The 18218-nt window shown below is 55.2% G+C and overlaps 7 protein-coding genes across 7 annotated transcripts; 4 read left to right on the top strand and 3 right to left on the bottom strand.

Annotated features, from left to right (window-relative positions):
- Positions 1–76: 76 nt before the first annotated feature.
- Positions 77–1603, top strand: KVR01_008245 (uncharacterized protein; the record flags this gene model as incomplete). Its single annotated transcript, XM_044792024.1, has 4 exons — positions 77–461; positions 521–650; positions 730–811; positions 904–1532. Exons 1-4 carry the CDS (start codon positions 319–321, stop codon positions 1530–1532), a joined length of 984 nt encoding a protein of 327 aa, XP_044643223.1. The 5' UTR covers positions 77–318.
- A 483-nt stretch (positions 1604–2086) lies between these two features.
- KVR01_007711 (uncharacterized protein) lies at positions 2087–4129 on the bottom strand (the record flags this gene model as incomplete). Its single annotated transcript, XM_044786664.1, has 3 exons — positions 2087–2504; positions 2562–2778; positions 2839–4129. 3 exons carry the CDS (start codon positions 4127–4129, stop codon positions 2087–2089), a joined length of 1926 nt encoding a protein of 641 aa, XP_044642689.1.
- Positions 4130–4655: 526 nt separating this feature from the next.
- KVR01_008233 (uncharacterized protein) lies at positions 4656–6512 on the top strand (the record flags this gene model as incomplete). The annotated part of the gene is made up of 1 exon (XM_044791712.1): positions 4656–6512. One exon carries the CDS (start codon positions 4656–4658, stop codon positions 6510–6512), a length of 1857 nt encoding a protein of 618 aa, XP_044643211.1.
- A 1800-nt stretch (positions 6513–8312) lies between these two features.
- Positions 8313–10446, top strand: KVR01_007875 (uncharacterized protein). Its single transcript, XM_044788228.1, has 4 exons — positions 8313–8964; positions 9038–9410; positions 9477–9594; positions 9657–10446. The coding sequence occupies exons 1-4, from the start codon at positions 8785–8787 to the stop codon at positions 10396–10398; spliced, it is 1413 nt and encodes a 470-aa protein (XP_044642853.1). The 5' UTR covers positions 8313–8784; the 3' UTR covers positions 10399–10446.
- Positions 10447–11435: 989 nt separating this feature from the next.
- On the top strand, positions 11436–13166 carry KVR01_007948 (uncharacterized protein; the record flags this gene model as incomplete). The annotated part of the gene is made up of 3 exons (XM_044781452.1): positions 11436–11757; positions 11823–12750; positions 12812–13166. The coding sequence occupies 3 exons, from the start codon at positions 11436–11438 to the stop codon at positions 13164–13166; spliced, it is 1605 nt and encodes a 534-aa protein (XP_044642926.1).
- On the bottom strand, positions 12729–15006 carry KVR01_008360 (uncharacterized protein). Its single transcript, XM_044792971.1, has 4 exons — positions 14069–15006; positions 13903–14012; positions 13642–13843; positions 12729–13586 (listed from the first exon to the last, which is right to left on the bottom strand). Exons 1-4 carry the CDS (start codon positions 14757–14759, stop codon positions 13537–13539), a joined length of 1053 nt encoding a protein of 350 aa, XP_044643338.1. The 5' UTR covers positions 14760–15006; the 3' UTR covers positions 12729–13536.
- Positions 15007–15436: 430 nt separating this feature from the next.
- KVR01_008236 (uncharacterized protein) lies at positions 15437–16770 on the bottom strand (the record flags this gene model as incomplete). The annotated part of the gene is made up of 2 exons (XM_044785947.1): positions 15437–16128; positions 16767–16770. The coding sequence occupies 2 exons, from the start codon at positions 16768–16770 to the stop codon at positions 15437–15439; spliced, it is 696 nt and encodes a 231-aa protein (XP_044643214.1).
- Positions 16771–18218: the final 1448 nt, after the last annotated feature.

Consider the following 18218-nt stretch of genomic DNA (forward strand, 5'->3'; position numbering starts at 1 on the left):
GTTTCTGATGTGGGTCACACTCAAATCGCTTTGCTTTGCTTTCTTTCCATTGTTGTAGTCGGTCATCCATTTGGGCCTGCTATGAGGCTGACTCGGGCATGTGAGTCGCCTTTATACTCCCAATGACAACAAGATATGAGACATCCAGACACAAACACAATGGTCTCTAATAAGCTCACAAAATTTCCCGAGTCAAGCTGGCTTCCAAGCAGTATAAGAGATTCCAGTATTGCCACAGCTAAGTTGTTGAACCGTCTCATGTTAAGACTGCCAAAGAGGAGCAAATCGACTGTCTAGTCAAATTGAAGCTATTCCGCCATGGCCAAGTCTTACCTTGGCCCGTCTGACAAGGGGTTTTGGAAAATTCCAGACGACCTCGACTTGAACGGAAAGCTGGAGAAAATACTCGCAAAAGCGACTGATACGAGGTCGGGATTGCCAAAATGGGACAATGATATCAAGTAAGGAACACCCCCAGAGGAATTCTCGAAATGGATCTCGACTGACTTGAGTATTTTAGGATGCTCAGAACTGGAAACTTCACCGACTGTGATGTTTTCTGTGGGGACCAAAAGTGGGAAACCCACAAACATATTCTCAACCGATGTCGTTTCTTCAGACATGCCTTTGCATCTGGAAGTGGCTTCAAGGTATGTACGAACAAAGCGTCAAACTAGTATCCCTTGGGGAGACATCTGGAGCTGATTCTAAGTCGGTGACCAACCGAAGGAAGCGCGCGAGTCACAGATCAAGATTGAAGATTTTGAGCCATTTGAAATTAAATGGTTGGTCGAGTTCATTTATGGAAAGCGTAAGGAAACCCTGGGGCAGTCCTGAGTACCACCCACCTATCTAAATCGTGACTTTTGAGAAGCAATGGGTAACAAGATCCATCGTATGCAGCAATTGATTCCGAGGAAATAAAAAGCACCAGCCCAAACAAGTCGTTCCTCGAGAGCTGCATACTTCTTTGGAGCATTGGCGACTTCTTCCTCCTGGACGATTTATGCGAATACGCCTTGACTCAGCTTCGACACCGTTGCAGGGTCTTCCTACTGAGATCTCGAAGTCTTACCATAATGCTCAAGAGCATCGATTTCCTGGCTGACCTGGAAGCTGGGGTGCGCGCTGCTTGGCGAAATGACAGGGCTGCCTCACCGGGGCGAAAGGATCTCATCAGCCTCTGCGTCAGCATCCACCCGTTCGTCAAAGATCACGAATCTTTCATCACTCTCCTGGACGAGATTCCTGAGTTTACAGCACAGTATCTGAAGGCTCTTCTCGGCTGTCCCGGGTTGCAATCTGTCGAATCATTCGTACCACTTAAAACAAACTGCGAGTCTTGTCACGAGCCCGTCTTCGACACCGAAGGGCGGCAGGTGAGCAGTCAGGCCTTTGTGTGGACGCCGACCTCCGTGAGCCTTTGGGACGGCTGCCCCTACTGGTGCTGCTCCAGAGATTGCTATAACGCAGTGGTCGACGAATATGTTCTTCAGAACCGACGGAGGCGTCGGATCCGACGAGGTCCTTGAAGCCCTGGAGCCCTCCTGAAGTCGAATCTTTGGAACCATCAAGCTTGGAAGCCAACGATAGGCTATGACGCATGGAGTAAAGGATATGCGATGTCATAGGGAGCCGAAGGTGTGATAGGCAAATACGTGTTGTATGACTGGATAGCAAGACTGTCGCTTGATTCTGAGGTTCCCGGGCGCCAGTTGCTCTAATTCCATGCTCCCATAAAGCAATATTCTAAGCACGGCCAGCGTGGAGAAGCGGCCTGTCAAGACCATTGTGACGAACATATTCCAAGAACAGACAAAGCATTCATCTCGTGCAAGGTTGACCAGATTTGCTGCTGAGATTCATCTGACACTAAATTACTGTGCGCTGTTGATGTCGTGATGGCTCCAGAAATGTATTACTGAGGACGTCACTAAGTACCTAGAGGTAGGTAGAAAATCATAATTTACCGACAACCCTATCGACATCAAATGTATGAATCACCTCTAGTGCTCAACAAAAAGTCGCAAAGACAGCTTGAGACGTTCGGCTTCCTCGCCTCGGTGTCCAACAATCCAGCCCCAGTCTACTCAGCGCCGCCCGTGCCAGGAGCACCGCCTCGAACATAACACACCTCAATCTCATCGTCCACATTGGGCTGTACACGGTAGGTGGCGATGCCCTGGCCCTCCTTGATCTCATCCTCGATCTCAAGGTAGTGGTCAATCACCTCGCCCTCGATCATCCGGTTGACGCCGTTGATGACGCTCCTCGCCCCCAGGTGCTCCACGTACTCGTCGTGGGCGATGATGCGGCAGACGCTGTAGTCCTTGGGGACCTGGAGGTCGACGTTGCCCACGAAGCGCTGCTTGTCCTCCTCGCGGGTGACCACGACCGGTTTAGCGAGCTCCTTGCCCACCTCGGTCAGGTACTTGTGGGCGACGGCGGCCTGCTCCACCTGCGAGAAGGTCAAGAACGGGACGAACTCCGTGATACGTCCGGTCCTTGTAGATGTTAGCCACTTTCCAATCCGTGTTGTTAGAACAGGAAAGTATACTTACAGGGGCGCACCAAATTGCGAGATGGACTCGGTTCGAAGGGTCTTGCAGAGACCCTTGACGAGCTTCTCCGAGGCAGCCGGGTCCTCGGCCTTGAAGAGCTTCTCTTCATTGTCCTTGCAGAACTCGTGAATGGTATCGTCAAAGGCATTGGTGGCCAAGATCCAGATTGCCTTGGAGCAGTTCACAGTGGCCCTGGCCTTCCTATCCTCGTATTCGCCTGGAGATGCCATTAGGAATGAGTCAAGGAGGATTGTTGTGTTGAAAATGAGAATCTTACCATTCTGGAATGGGAGCAGAAGAGTCTGGTGAACACCCTTGCTGGTCTTCTCAAACTCGTCGAGAAAGACGATGCATCTCTTGCCGGCGTTGCGAGCCAGGAAGCTGTTCAGGGGTGAGCTGTTTTCCCAGCCCTGGTAGGGAGCCCTCGCGCCAAACATCTCCTTCTCATCGCTCTTGTTCGTGCAGTCCACAATCTCCATCTCGAGGGAGATCAGCTCGCCAAGCCTGCGGGCGAGCTCTGTCTTGCCGTGGCCGGAGGGGCCAGCAAAGACCATGACGAGGGGCGCCTTGGACGGCTTTGCGAGATGGCGAAGGAGCCGCTTGATGAGGAACTGTCCCGCCGGCGTCTGTCCGATGAGGAAGTAGGGCACACCCAAGAGGTTCTCGGCGTCCTTGTACCACGTCACCTGCTTGGCCCGGGGACCATGAGTTCGCAAGATGCTGGCCATGTGCATGTAGTATCGCTGCCTGAAGTTGATACGAGCAGCGATCAAAGCCCTCGCAGCAGGAGTGCACCACTGCATGGTGTCGGGCAACGGCTCAGGAATCTCCTGTCCCTGTGGTCCGTTGGTAGGCAAGTCTCGCGTCAGGGGGAAATAGAAAGCCTTGGGGATGGGTGCAGGGTCTGCACCAAGGCTGAGAAGTGTGGCGACTAGATCAGTGGTGTCATTCCTGAACGAGCCGCCCAGGGCAACAGCGTAGGCCAGCAGAGGCACGTCCTTGGACAGTCCGCACGAAGCTGTGGCGTTGACGTCTCCGCCGTACTTGCACCAGAGCCTGATAAGCTCGGGGTTGCGCGTCTCTGCCACGTAGAAGATGGCGGGGAAGCCCTCGACAGGTGCGTTGATCTCGGCGCGAACCTTGTCGGGGTTGTAGTAGGCCAGGTAGTTGCGGACCCTGTCGCAGCCCTCGCCATGTTGGATGGCGCCGACCAGCTCACGCAGGAAGAAGAGACCGCTCTCATCCTTGCCTCCGTTGATGAGTGCCTTGGGGGGTGGGATGCGAGGGAGGACGAAGTCCCACTCCTGAGCATTGTCTTCATCGTTTCCTGCTTCGGTCTCTGATGGCGTAACACTCGCCGCGGTGCTGCATACCTGGTCGGATTCCTCCGCTCCGTCGAACATTTTCCTGAGTTTTAGAGGAGGCCGAGGCAAGTGGATGGTGGTCTTGTTGTAGTGCTTGATTGCCTCGTCAACGTCTTGGTTCTTGGCTCGGAGGAGAGCTCGAGCCCGGCCATCAGTGATTCCAAGGGTCTCTGCTACCTGTCTCTCGGCGTCTGGGGTCTTCATTGTGGTGGAATGGTATACCTAGGTACTCGTTCCAGATGCAGAGCAAGAGTGTTGACTCGGGAAGTGTACAGGTCCAAGTTGGGTCGCGCTCGAAGAGTTGCGGTCAAGCCCTCAAATAGCAGAGCAGGCCAACAATCTGAGACCATTCACTTGCACAGGTGTTAGCAAAGTAAACATCTCAGGTTACTGATAAAGGTGACGCATTGCTGGTGGCGGTCGGCCTCCTGCATGACCCCAACACCGTTACTCGTTTGTCCACAGCACAGAAAACGCTTGAGCAAAACAACAATTCACTCTCGTTCAACTCCGAGTCTCACCTTGGCCACATCTAAATCTCGTCCAAACCGATCAAAATGCACTTCGAACTGATTGTCTTTCCTTTCCTTTGCCTCACAACCCACCTCACACCATCTCGTACCCAAGGCGCTCGCTCTTGGGACCTGTTGGTTGATGTCCAATCTGCACCACACGATAATCACACATAACCAAACACTTCGCAGATTGCTGCATCATTCGTTCAGGCAAAATGCCGCAAAAGACAGACCACTGGCGTGATCGCCCACTCGCGGGCCAGAGCGGCAGCACCGCTGCTGCCTTTGCCTTCGCAATCGAGTCCCCCGAAGATGCTCAGCCACCGCCGCCCAGTAACGAACCATCCGTCAACTCTGGACCAAACGAGCCTTTCACCATGCCGGATGCAAGTGATCAATCCCCTACGATCGCCAAACCCGCCAGCAATAATGGTATTGAGAGCCCTCTTGTCACGACAGGCACAGTCCAGGACGAGCTTGACCAGCTGGAGAGCGAGGTGATCCACTACATGAACATCTCGCTGGAGGAGAAGGAGAAGTCGGATGCTCTGACCGGGCGCCTCGAATCAGTCACGCAAGAGAAGAAGGACCTCGAGCGCCAGGTCGACGACCTCGATGAACAACTCAGCCGGGATGTTTTGCTCGACCAAGAGGACGGTGCCTCCGCCACTGAGGCTGGAAGTACAATTTCCAGAGTGAGCGACAAGATTGCCAAGCTGAGGAGTTCAGCTCAGGCCTTGCAGAAAGACTTCAATGATCTCAACATGATTAGCGACCGACGTGCCGACCAAATTGCCGAGCTACAAGAACAGCTCCACAACAAGAAACAGCAGCTCGTCCAGAAGACCCAGGAGGAAGACCGCTTGCGCAGGGAGCTTGCGTCGGCGGAGGAGACTCTCAAGTCTGAAAAGAAGAACTATAACAAACTCCTGGGCAGCCAGAAGGCACTTGAGCTGCGGTCCAATGGGCTCCGAGCTTGGGGAGACAATATCAATCAGAAATTGGCAGAATCTGAGCAGACCAGAGAGACTCTCAGCGGCCTGCTCAACCAGAAGGCCACTGAGCTTCAGAACGTCCGTAAGGGAGCAGCTGCTCATGCTCAGAACTTGCAGCAATTTCTCGACCACAAGCAGGAAGAAATTAAGAACCTGCGCGCCTATCAAAAGGATCTGCTCGAGCAACACACCACCGAGCGTGAAAACACCCAACAGGCAGGAGTTGTTCAGATCCAGAAATTGCAAAAATTGCTCTTGAGCAAGCAGGAAGAGGTCAAGAGCCTCAAGGCCACTCAGAGGGATCTTGTGGTCAGGTGCGAACAGGCCGAGGCCGTTGCTCTGCAATATTCTCAGACCATTTCCCAACTACAGGCTCAGCTCGCTTCTCAACCGGAACCGCAGCCTGTTTCACCATACCAGTGCGAGCCCGCTGCCCAACAGCAGGACCTACTCAGGCGCATCGAGGATCTCACCACGGCACTTGTGCGCAACCAGAAGCGCCGCATGCGCGTCGTGGGCATCGGCATTGACCTCAGCGGCAGTGCGGCCGGCAGTCTCGAGGGAGGCATCAAGCGCGTGTATGCTCATCTAATCGATACGCTGCAGTCCTCCCCCTGCCAGACCTACGTCATGACAGTCGTCCACGGCCCCGGCTCCGCGGCGACAGTGACGACGACCTTCGCCGACGACTGGGCCACCCACAAGAGAGCATTGGAGGGCCGGAGGGCGGACGGGGTGGGAAGGGATGTCGAGTGTCTTCGCAAGATCAAAGAGGCTGCCGTGGAGGCGGGGGCGGTCCTTGACCTGCAGGTCGTCCTGATCGGGGACAACGACACCAACTACGCCGCTCACGAGGGGATGCAGGAGGTGTGCGCCGACTTCGCGAGGAGCAACCCACCCGTTCATATTCACTCGGTCGTGGTGAGCACGGGCACTGCAACGATGTCCGAAAACTTCGGACTCAAGCTCAGCCCAGAGGCATGGACTCCGTGGGACTATGTCACCGCAACTGGAGGCAACCGGGTTCTCTGGTTCCAGAACAACGAACTCCCCGACCTGAGCGATCTTGTGCACTAAACAGCGGATCAAACAACTGGCCAGACAGAAGCCTGGAAACTTGCCGGAGACCGGCGGAGATTCGTACCGGGGCGTTCCGAGGGCTCCAGGTATTAATATCCTGGCAATGTAAGGGTTCCGGGTGTAAGGAAGGTTTGACTTGTGTATCCACAATGTCTCCTAATGCTCCAGGTTGGGTTTGCAAGCATGTCAAAGCTAAGGATTGAGAATTCAGATATTATTCAGAAGCCTAAGATGAGGACTGGATTGCTTTTTGAGAGATAGTATTGCAATGCCAAACTTCTTGGACTGGACTTCGGCAGTGCACGCCCGCCAATCAGAAACTCGAAAGCGTCAACAGATGCAGTGCTATGAAAATGCAGAGAACCAAGGTGCGACGCCTTACTGAACTTAATTGAACTTCCCACGTAAGAAGCTATCCTGTGCTGGGTCTTTGGGTCTTATCAAGTGCCCAGCTAGGCTTATTTGACCCTTGCTATTGTCGTCCAGAAGCGGAATCGAGTGCCGGTATAAGCTTGGTTTGCTGTGCTCGGTTTCGTGCACCGCAATCTTAAATATGGACCCTAAAGGGCAGGTCGTCCATCAAGTAGCGAAATTCTCCCCAGACCCTGAGCTCACCTGCATAAGCTTTCATCTCATACCGAGCCGCCGGACTAGGCACAAAGGGGACATGGATGCCACCCTCAGGGAAATATTCGACCCGCAGCTACTATTGCGACGCTATCGATACCAAGGCAGGACGGCAGAACAACATTGAAACGATCCGTGCCTGGAGGAGAGAGATCACCGTCCATTTTCCAGTCGCAGGCAGCCGGCGATCTCGGTACCAAATCGATCATCAATCAGAAGGAGGGGACAAGCCGGGTGGGGCCGCCCTCGGCTCGCGATGCCTCACGTTTGACGTTTCTGTGACCGAGGGAGGGGCCGAGACCGCGTGGTAGGCATGCATGTGCTGTGCCGTTGTAGCCCGTCTTATCATCATCATTCGTGTAATCATCTCTGGAAATCCTGGGCGCGGTGCCCACCCTGTCGGTGCTATCACATCGTGGGCACACCTGCCAGCTTCCCCAGCGGGCACGGTGACATGGTTCGCGCTATGACACGGCCTTTCCATGCATTATACTGATTCTGGAACTTAGCGGGCGACAGTTCCCAGCGTGAGAACGAGCTACGGGTCGAGACCACGTGCCGCACCGCCCAGGGCCAGGGTGCGGAGGTAGGGTTTTGTCTCTCGACATATCTCGTCTGGACCATGGCCCTCAAGCCACGCACGCCACGATATTCTCCGCAGGCTGTCCGATGTTGGTTTGTTTCGTCATGTGGGGATTCGGGCAGGGAGGGAGGTGTGATAAGAGCTTTCCGAGGACAGGTCTGCGGAGAAGTCGACCTATACCACGACCCAATTATAGTCCCTCCCCTGACTGCAACCCTTCCAAACGTAGCTCTTCTGCAGCCACATCCCCACACACATGTCCTCCCAATCCGGAAGGGCATTGGCGGTGGGCAGTCCCGCCCAATCACCGCGACTGCCGCTTCCGCGAGGGGGCCAGGGGGGGACAACAGAGTTTGGAGCCTCCTGTCACCGGTGGCCTAGTTGGTGAGGTTGGTGAGAGGCACAGGCCCTGGCGAGCAGGCGAGTGGCTAGCCGGCCCCACAGTTTTTTGTCTTCCTGCAAGCGAGGCAGGCTGGCAGGCGAGGAGGAGCCGGGCCTTGAGCTGTCCCAACGGGCACGCTACACTATTTTGGGTGTCCTACGCCGCACGGCACATACTGCAGATATGAGGATCGCCTCCACACCCAGCAGCCCTCGCGCCCGCACGCCAACCGTGCCCCCCGAGGAGGAGCACCAAGGAGCGAGACAGGACCGGGGCTGGCGGAAGTTGGGAGGAAAGAAACCTCGGGATGCAGCACCTGTCCCTGCCCGTCGTATGAACCTGGGGTGTCATGTCGTGTGGCACCGGGGCAAACGACGATGTCGCATCGCTTGACAGGCACCCTCGCCTGGTGTTGCTCGTTGGCTCGTGTCGAGGACTCTTGGCCCTGATCTGAGTTGGCCCCTAGTGTGCATTTGCGGATCGATCTGCAAGAAATCCCAACTTGTTGCAAGATGAATAAAAGAGAGCACGGCCGGCTTTCTCGCCCGGCTCTGGTCGTATGTACTGTGGAACCTGAGATCTGCTCTTCTCATTCTATTCTCTTCTCCTTCTGATCTACATTGCGGTCCGTCCCACCCCCATCGGAGCGCACCGAATTTTCTTTCCCCTCTGTGGTCATGGCCTCGTCAGGCCAGTTGCCGCCAGAGATGGCGGCCGAGAACAAAGGCCCTGGGATCCTGGCTGCGTGCTACACTGTCGAGGTCATTGCCAGCTGCTTCGTGGCGGCCCGCCTTTTTGTGCGCGGCCGGATGATGGGCAAGTGGCAGCTCGACGACTGGCTTATAATCGTGTCTATGGTTTGTGGCTGCCCGTTCATATCTCTCTTGGCCGGATGATCGTTGGCTGACGATATGGGTTGATTCCATCTAGCTGTTCGGATGGATTGCTGTCGCCTTCACAACCGCCGCCGTCGCCAACGGGAGTGGCAAGCACTTCGAGGTGCTGACGGAGGAGCAACATTCCAAAGCAGTATTCTGGACCGTAATGGGATTTGGTCCTGGGTTAATGTCGTTCGGTATCCCGAAGCTCGCCGTCGTCGCCTTCCTCACGCATATATTGAACCCGAGCAGGATCCATCGTATCGTCTTGTGGTGCATGGCGTCTTTATGCATTTTTAATTTGTTGCTTTGTGTTGTTTTTCATTTTGCCCAATGCACGCCGGCAGCGTCGCAATGGGACTTCACACTCGAGAGACGGTGTTGGACTCCATGGATCTTGATATGGTGGGCGACCTGGTCTGGCTGTGAGTCTGCCGTGTCACCCGGGAGCTCGCTCTCACAAGAGGACTCAGCTGCTGACGCCGAGATAGACTTTTCTGCCTTCCTCGACCTCTACCTGGCGGTTTACCCATCGATCGTCCTCTACAAACTCCAAATGACCCGCAAGAAGAAGCTCGCCCTCTGCGGTGCCCTCGGGATCGGCTCAATGTGCGTCTGCTGGACGTGAACTGTGCGAGGCGAAGGTGTGATGATGTTAACAGAGTGTCCAGATCCACCATCGTCGCCATATACAAGACCACGAGACTGCCGTCACTCGCAAGTGGAGACTTCACCTTCTCCACGTCCGACCTCGTCATCTTCACCATCGCCGAAGGCGCAATGATCATAATAGCAGCGTGCATCCCCGTCCTGCAGCCCCTCCTCGAGATGATGACAGGCAAGCGCGGGTGGTTGAGCAGCGGCAAGACGTCAGGCCGGCCGTACCACCAGCAGTACGCGCGCGGGCAGAGCTACGTGGCGGAGAAGTCGGTGCGGTCGGACTTTGAGGCGCGACGTACGCAGCGGCGGGTTGACGACGACGACGACCTCCTGATGACAAGCTTGGAGATGGAGAGGGCGCAGAACAAGGACGGGTACTGGACGGCGGGTCAGCCACCGGTGCCGCCACGCAGGGCAGCCCTGGCCAGGACGCCGTCACGGGCGTCGTCGAGGACCAGCATCCGGATGAGCCCCAAGGCGGCGACGTCGTTTGTCACACGGGGGATCTTTTCGCGACCACGCAAGAGTGAGGAGGCCAACCCTGTGCCGCCGGTCATTACCAAGACGAACAGCATCAGGGTCGAGTACGAGCCGTACACGGGCGGGGCGGGATCGTGGCCGCTCCCACAGAACCCGTTCCCGGTGAGCGATGATTCGGGAAGTGAGGGTGCGGGTGCTGGCAGCATTGTCAATTCGCGTTCATTCTCTTTAAGCAGCAGCGTCCAGTCGCAGGGTGCATTGCGAGGTTCATAGTCCTTGATGCCAGTCAGTCAGTTTAAGTAATGTATAACTTTGCATGGATGTGTGCTGATGTTCTTGGTCCACGCTGACTTGACTACTTACCTAAGTAAGTACCTAGGTATGTAGACTACAACTGACAGACTGACTGACTGACCGCGCGAGGTCTGCTTCAGGCCTAGACCCCAGGGGCAGTGTCCAATGACGCCCACAAGGCAGCCCACGATCAAACTCTGATGCTTGATAGTGCCTGGATGGTGCCTGGATGGTGCCCTTTGGTGGGCGGAATTTTGGCGCTTGTCCTCTACACCGACACCTCGTTTCCCCAACCCACCCCTTGAGCTCCCCTACTAGACTACCTAGGTACTGTGTCAGCACCTACTTGGGGAGGGAGACCCTGAGGTCTGAGGCCTGAGCTCGAGGCCCACAGGCGGTGGGTGTTGGCAGGCCGCAGCAGCTCCAACACAGGATTCCAACAGTCGGATGCCCAGGCCCAGCTGCCCCACTGAACACATCACCAAGACGGCACCTGCTTCCGAGCGCTCTCGCCCTGTCAGCCTTGGTGTCCACTGCCCATTCTTCTCATTTGCCAACCACTCTCGAGCTGGCTGGACAACCCACCTCAGCACCCAATTTGTCGGCTGGGCGAGGCCCAATGTTGTATCATGAGCTAGGGCCACCCCCACCAGACCCGTTTCAGCCTTAGCGACGTCCCTAAAAACAAAGTTCGGTGGCCTCCCGGCAGCTAATCCCTGTCGATCTCATTCACGCCCACGCTTCCCACCTGCCGGTTATCCAGCAGCGAGTCCTTCTTAGATGAGGTCACACTCAATCTCCCCACCGTCGACTTTCGCGCCCGGGTCACACAACAAACACATTCCACACAGACCCAGACCACTGCTCCTTCCCACACTGCCACAAAACACCATCGGTCCAACACTCACCCTCGCGACCAGACGCATCACCGCGGCGCGGGCGTGTCAACCTCGCCCTCAATCCTACAGATTGATCAACAGCTCCACCTACTGGCACACACAGCATTGTCACCAGTCATGCAGCAGCAAGGATACCCGCCCCAGGGGTATCCCCCTCCCCAAGGATATCCTCCTCAGGACTACTCGCAGCAGCAGCAGCAATATCCTCCCCAAGGATATGGTCCACCTCCGCCTCAAGATCAGCAGTATGCTTATTCCCAGCCGCCGCCGCCCCCCAATAACAACGGCTATAACAACGGCTATGGCGACGACAAGGTCCCCTTCGAGCAGGCCTTCAAGATCGAGAAGCCAAAGTACAATGATATCTGGGCCGGCGTCCTATTTGTGCTTACCATGGCTGGCTACGTCGTCGTTTCTGGCATCGCCATCCAGGGCTACGGTAACACCCCCTTTCTTCCATCCTAGAGGTATTCGTCGCCTGCTGACATCTGAACTCTCTCTTAGCCGCCACTCGAGGCGCCAACGGCACCGGAATCTACAATGGCAACAGCCGAGATATCAGCATCAACACCAACACCCTCTTGCTATTCGTCTTCTGCCTATGCGTCGCTATCGTCTTCAGCTATGGCTACGTTATGCTGGCTCGGGCTTTTCCAAAGCAGCTCATCTGGACCACTGGCATCTTGAATATCGTCTGGGGCCTCGGAACTGCTATTTACATGCTGTACAGGAAATACTACGCCGGAGGCATCGTCTTCCTCATTTTTGTCGTCTTCCTAATCTTCGCCTTCATTTCCTGGATCCCTCGCATACCATTCAGTGCGCTCATGCTACGCACCGTTATCAACGTCGCTAACCACCACGGCCACGTCTACATGGTCAGCTTCACTGGAGGCCTCATCGGTGCCGCCTTTGCAGCCTGGTTTGCAGTCACTTTTGTGGCTGTATATGTCAAATTCGCGCCGAGCAACGACAATCCCGCCTGTCGCACCGGCGCAAGTGGCTGCAGCTACGCCAAAGTCGGTGGCCTCATAGCCTTCATTACCTTCTGCTCGTACTGGTTCTCGGAGTGGCTGAAGAATACCATCCACACTACTGTTTCAGGCGTCTATGGATCCTGGTACTTCAACTCGCGTGCCTACCCAACCGGAGTCACTCGCGGCGCGTTGAGGCGGTCTCTGACCTACAGCTTTGGGTCCATCAGCCTGGGTAGTCTCATCGTTGCGATCGTCAATTTCCTCAGGATGCTGGCCCAGACGGCCCGTGACCAGAGCGGACAGTCGGGAGACATGATCGCCTACATCTTCTTCTGCGTCCTCAGCTGCCTCATCTCCCTCCTCCAATGGGTAATCGAGTTTGTCAATCGATATGCATTCTCGCACATTGCCCTTTACGGCCGTCCTTACTTCCAGTCGGCCAAGGACACCTGGAAGTACGTCTGGCCATCATCCCATGCGTCCGAGTGTTGTTTGTTTGCTGACATTTGTACACAGGATGATCAAGGACCGTGGCATTGATGCACTTGTTAACGAATGCCTCATTGGGCCTGTCTTCTCTTTTGGCGCCACGTTCATTGGTTTTGCCACCGCCCTGCTGGCCTTCCTGTACCTGGAGTTCACGGACCCGGCCTACAACTCAAACGGTCAATACACAGTGGTCATCGTTGCCTTTGCATTCCTCATCGGTCTGCAGATCTGCAACATCTTCACCACCCCGCTGTCCAGCGGCATTGACACGATATTTGTGGCGTCGGCCTGGGACCCGGAGGTGATGATCCGCGACCACGGCGACCTTTACCACCAGATGGTCCAGGTCTACCCACATGTGCAGCAGGCTATCCACGCCTGAGCAACTAAGCCGTCCGATAGAGGCGTCCGAGCTGGCCTTCTTCGCTTGCTCTTTCGGCTTACCCAGCCCTCCTAATGTCCACTTTCAGTATACCCAGCCCACATTAATACAGATCCGGTACGTTGTCCAGCACCGAACTTCATCAGTGCTGCAACTCTTAAAAAAGTTTTGGCAGGCGATCCAGTGTAGGCCTCTGGGGCAAGGCATGCATGGCAGCTCTTAGATCGCAATAAACAGAGGATTTTAAACAGGTGTGTCACTATTCGCCGAGTACATGTGACCGTTCCAGATGAGAAACTTTTTGGTGCACGTACTTTCCGTGGAACGCGGTATAACGCCCCACGACTTCTCGTCCGACCCATGGGCAATCTTACAATTTGCTCTTCTCCTCCGGTGACTTGACCTCGACAAGCAGTTTTCCTATTGGGATTAGCTTCGGAGCAGCACCGAGACCGGAAGCAGGGCGACGGCTCACCTATGTTTCCTCCCTTGAACAGATCCACCAGCGCTTGCTCGGCCACCTTGAGGCCTCCCTTGACAACAGTCTCTTGCCTCTTCAGCTTGCCCTCAGCAAGCCACTGTGCGAGCTGTTTCCGAGCTGCCGGGTACTCCTTGATAAAGTCGAACACAATGAAACCCTCCATGCGTATCCTCTGTGTGATGACCTTGGATATTTGCTTTGTCGCATGTTAGCTCCGCGACAGGATAGGCATTGTGCAGACAATATTTGACCTACTCGTGGGCCCTTGGGGTCTTTCGAGTTATACTGTGAAATAGCACCGCACATGACGAAGCGCGCATTCTTGTTCGCCCTGCTCAGGGCCATGTCGAGGATGTCTCCACCAACTGCAAGATCATCAGCCTCGCTCATGAACCAGACTGACCCACACATATAGACTCACCATTGTCAAAGTAGACATCGATGTACTTTGGCGTGGCCTCCTTGAACTTCTTCCTGAATTCGGGATCCTTATAATTCAGACACACGTCGAACCCGAGCTCCTTCTCCAGCCACGCACACTTGTCGTCAGACCCCGCGAGCCCGACGACCCGCGCCCCGGCGATCTTGGCCATCTGCGCCGCAACGCTGCCGGTGGCGCCAGCAGCGCCGGAGACGACGACCGTCTCCCCGGGCCTCGCCCTGCCGATTGCGGTCATGCCGAAGTAGGCCGTCAGCCCGGTCAGGCCCAGCACGCCCTGGAGGTCGGTGACCTTGCCGTTGCGGGGCAGCGGGATGTCGGAGGCGGTCTCGAACTCCCTGGGCCCGGCGACGGCGACCTCGCGCCAGCCCGTCATGGCCGTGACGAGGTCGCCCTCCTTTGCGCGCGGCGACCGCGACGCGAGGACCCGCGCGATCGTCGACCCGCGCATCACCTCGCCTATCTGCACGGGGGGCACGTAGCTGCGCACGTCGTCGAGCCAGCCGCGCATCGCCGGGTCCAGGGAGAGGTACAGCGTCTCGACCAGGACCTCGCCGTCCTTGAGGTCCGCGGCCGTCGGGGCTGGCCCGGTCTTCTGGTGGAAGGTCTGCCCTGGGATGATGTCGCCCTTGGGCCGCTCGGCCAGGACTACTGAGGTGTTTGTGCGGCTCATGACGGGCGGACTGGGTTCTCTTTTTCTTTTTTCTGTGTGGTTTCTTGTGACTGACGCCGTTCTTCAACTTGGTTCTCGACACAGTCAAGTAAAGAGAACTGAGCTGGAGATGGTTGATGGTGTGTAACCTCGACGGTGGCCTCAGAACGGCCAGCAGGTGCTCCAGGGGCGATCCTTGGTGGACCGCGGCCAAGAGTCGGGGAGCCGAGGTACTCGGCGGATCGTCCCCCCCGGGACCCGGTACCTGGGTACCGAATCGGCGATGATTACTCAGGGTGATATTGACTCCGTACCTAGGTACTCAAACTTTCGGTATGGCACACATCAACGGGTTCTTTGAATCAATCATTAGATGTTGCGGCTGCAGACGAATTGAATGAACCAGCTGCTACATGAAATTCCTCAAGAGACACCCCGTTGAGCTCCGTGGTGGCTGGTCCAGGCCCCCGGCTGCTGGTGCTATGGAAAAATGGTCACATCAAAAATTCATCACTGTGTATGCATAGGGTTGTGCTATCACGCTCAGTATGGTGGAAATCAGAGACTTGCCATTTGCTTGGGTCTACTTACCTGGGTATGTGCCAGCATAACCCATCTTTTTTTTTTCTCCTTTCAATGTTATCTACCCTTTGTACTCCAGAGGTCCAGAAATCAGAGAAACCATTGACATGGGCTTATCACTCCACTGCCATACTCTCCTTGAGACCTGCCATGAGGAATGAAAGATCCTCAAATCCCTCTTCACGGAGGATCTGCCCCAGTAGAGCCAACAAGTCAATGCTGCTCTCCCAGTCGATCAGCCCGACCAGAACAGCCACCGGGTCTGCCGCAACACCTGCCGGGTACGCTTCATCGTTGAACTGACCAAAAAGCATCCCGTCGATGTGCTCCCTACAATCATTGCCCAAATGAGTTTCGGGCTGCCAATGTGTGCTGCGAAGTGCGGACGGGTTAGTAGCCTCTCGGGTCTCGGTCACCGGCCACCAGAACGGCTTGTCAGTGCCCCGGCGCAGTAGCGGGATGGTAGTAGTAAACTGTCCGAAGAGCTCAAGGGCGGCAGGGTCCTGGATCCGGTGTGCCGGTGGCTGCCGCTCCGGGCTCTCCCCGTTCATCTCGTACTGGAACGCCACGACGATGTCCTCGTGGTCCCTGAGGCGTTCGATAAAGCGGATCACAGCCGCGAGGGGGATGTTGGGGTGGATCGTAGGGATGAGGAAATGGACGAACTGCCGTTGGCGGACCTGTTTCCAGCTCAGGCTCATCTCCTTATCATACAGGGCCACGTCCTCTAGGGCAATTTCGATGTATCTCTCGTACGAGGTGACAATGTCCGGCATGCCGGCATTTTCAGAGTCAAGAATCGCACTTGCTGTGAATAGGCTGAGCGATTCATGATGTTCCGTCGCCCTGGACCTGACGCTGAGGAGGACTTCCCTATCATTGTTCTCCAGTTGCTCCTGGCTGAACTCAGTCTTGATCCGGTGCAGTTGCGCGCGGAGATATGCCAGCTGTTGGCTGGGCGGCGGCGCGCGAGCCCACCGGGGGTCGCTGCGAAGATCCTCCGGAGAGAAGTAGTGAGGCTCACCTGCCCTGACCTCGGGCTGCGACGAGGTAGTGAGAAGGCCAAAGTCTGCGAGCCGCAGCAGACCGGGCAATATCTCCTTGGTCTCCTGGTCGACAGGGTAAGCGCAGCTAGCGGAAATGGACAAGTCGCCATATAGGTAACGTCGATTCAATTCGAGCAGGTCCTCCCATGTGCTTGCGTTGCTCCATGTTTGTTCCCACGATTTTCGTTGCTTTGCATCCATTTGAGCCATCATTTGAGCCATCTTGTTTGATATTCGTCGATCGTGTGTAGAATGCTGTTTTTAGAGTGTTGTATCGCTGACTAGGAAGGATGCTCTTGTAGTAAGGGGCAGATGATTGGATATCACCAGACGTTGAGTGAAAGTTTGCTGTGCATTATATACCCAGAGAAATCAATCCTCTGACAATGGCCCTGTGGACCCATTCCCAGATAGGATTCGACCAGATTAATGCCTCCATTCCTGGCGGTGTTCGTTTCAATGAGGAGCACAGATGCAACACCATTCTGCCATGATTATTTGCCCGAGCGGTGATAATTGTCAATCCATCGTATATGATCACAAAGCGATTGTAATATATGCGTAAGTACCTCAATTGAACAAGCCTAATGACAATTGTGAGTGCAAAACAAAGTCTTTGTGAAAGAAATAGGCATGTGCTCATCTGGAGGCTGTGGGAGCTGTACAAAACATCTTGAGGCCCAACAACGCAGGAATAAAGAGACGGCACGGCACGGGACCGGCCCGGCTTGGAGCCATTTACATGAATGCAGAGAGTCCCTTGCATTACCAGAGCCGCTGCTTCCAGTCCGACGAGGGGCTGTTAAAGTTCAGATGTCAGCATGCCCAACTTAGAATCTCACATCGTGTTGCAGTCATCGGAGATTTCGAGACTTTGCCAACCAGATGTGTCCGGACCACGGCAACCGTTTTCCCCAACTCCTGGAGATCAATGCAATAAGACAGCTTTCGGTAAGTGCGCAGAGGGCATTGGGATGTGATGAGGCACTCGGGCAGAAGGTAAGGAAGTCACACAAGGGCCTCCACTGCGGCCTGATGCATTTTCTTTACGGCTTGTAGCTTATAGCCGTTCCTCTGTTGCGTTAAAACACGTGAGCTGCCAAATACTACGCTTCAGCAGTGTAATGATCTTTGAGAATGTGGCTGTGTTGCGTTCATGTAACAATAGCTGTGTACCCAGCTCAAGTGTACTTGTACATGTGTATGCATGCAGGTTACCAATAGCACGAATAACGCCAGTGGCATGAGTGGTCAGCATCTGATATCATGTGCGCATCAGCACAACCTGAAAACCTGAATGGGGCACCACAAGCACACCAGCCAGATTGCAGAAAAAGGCAGCCTGGCGAACTCCAATGGCACCTGTATGCAACGCCTAACTCGCAGAGCCTCAACTACACCTCTACCCTATCCGGCCCAGCAAGATCTAATTTTAGGAATTGGTCCGGTGACCTCCCTTTTTGGGCAAGAAGACACTTTCCACAGCCTTATCGTCGTCCACATCAATGGCACTTATTGGAGGCTTTGCTCGTTGGGTGGGGGACGCGGCAGCTCTGCCAAGCACACAGTAAGCCCATTCGCCGAAGAGGTTGCACCCCATGGCCGCCAACACATCGGCCCATCGGCCCCGGGCAGCGAATTGTGTGACAGCGGGTCGTTTCTTTGCAGCATTCAGCTATGGGAATAGTGTTGGTGGTATAGAAGTAACGAATGGCAGCATGGATTAGTACACCAGCAGATCCATCCTGAGCTTGAACACCCTGGTATATTCTACGCATCTCCACAAGCTAAATTAGGCAGCTCAACTTTACTCTGGTTGTGCATCCTTATTAGATACATCGTACTGAATCTG

The sequence above is a fragment of the Diaporthe batatas genome, assembly GCF_019321695.1.
Source record: "Diaporthe batatas strain CRI 302-4 chromosome Unknown Contig00009, whole genome shotgun sequence".
NCBI lineage: Eukaryota > Fungi > Ascomycota > Sordariomycetes > Diaporthales > Diaporthaceae > Diaporthe > Diaporthe batatas.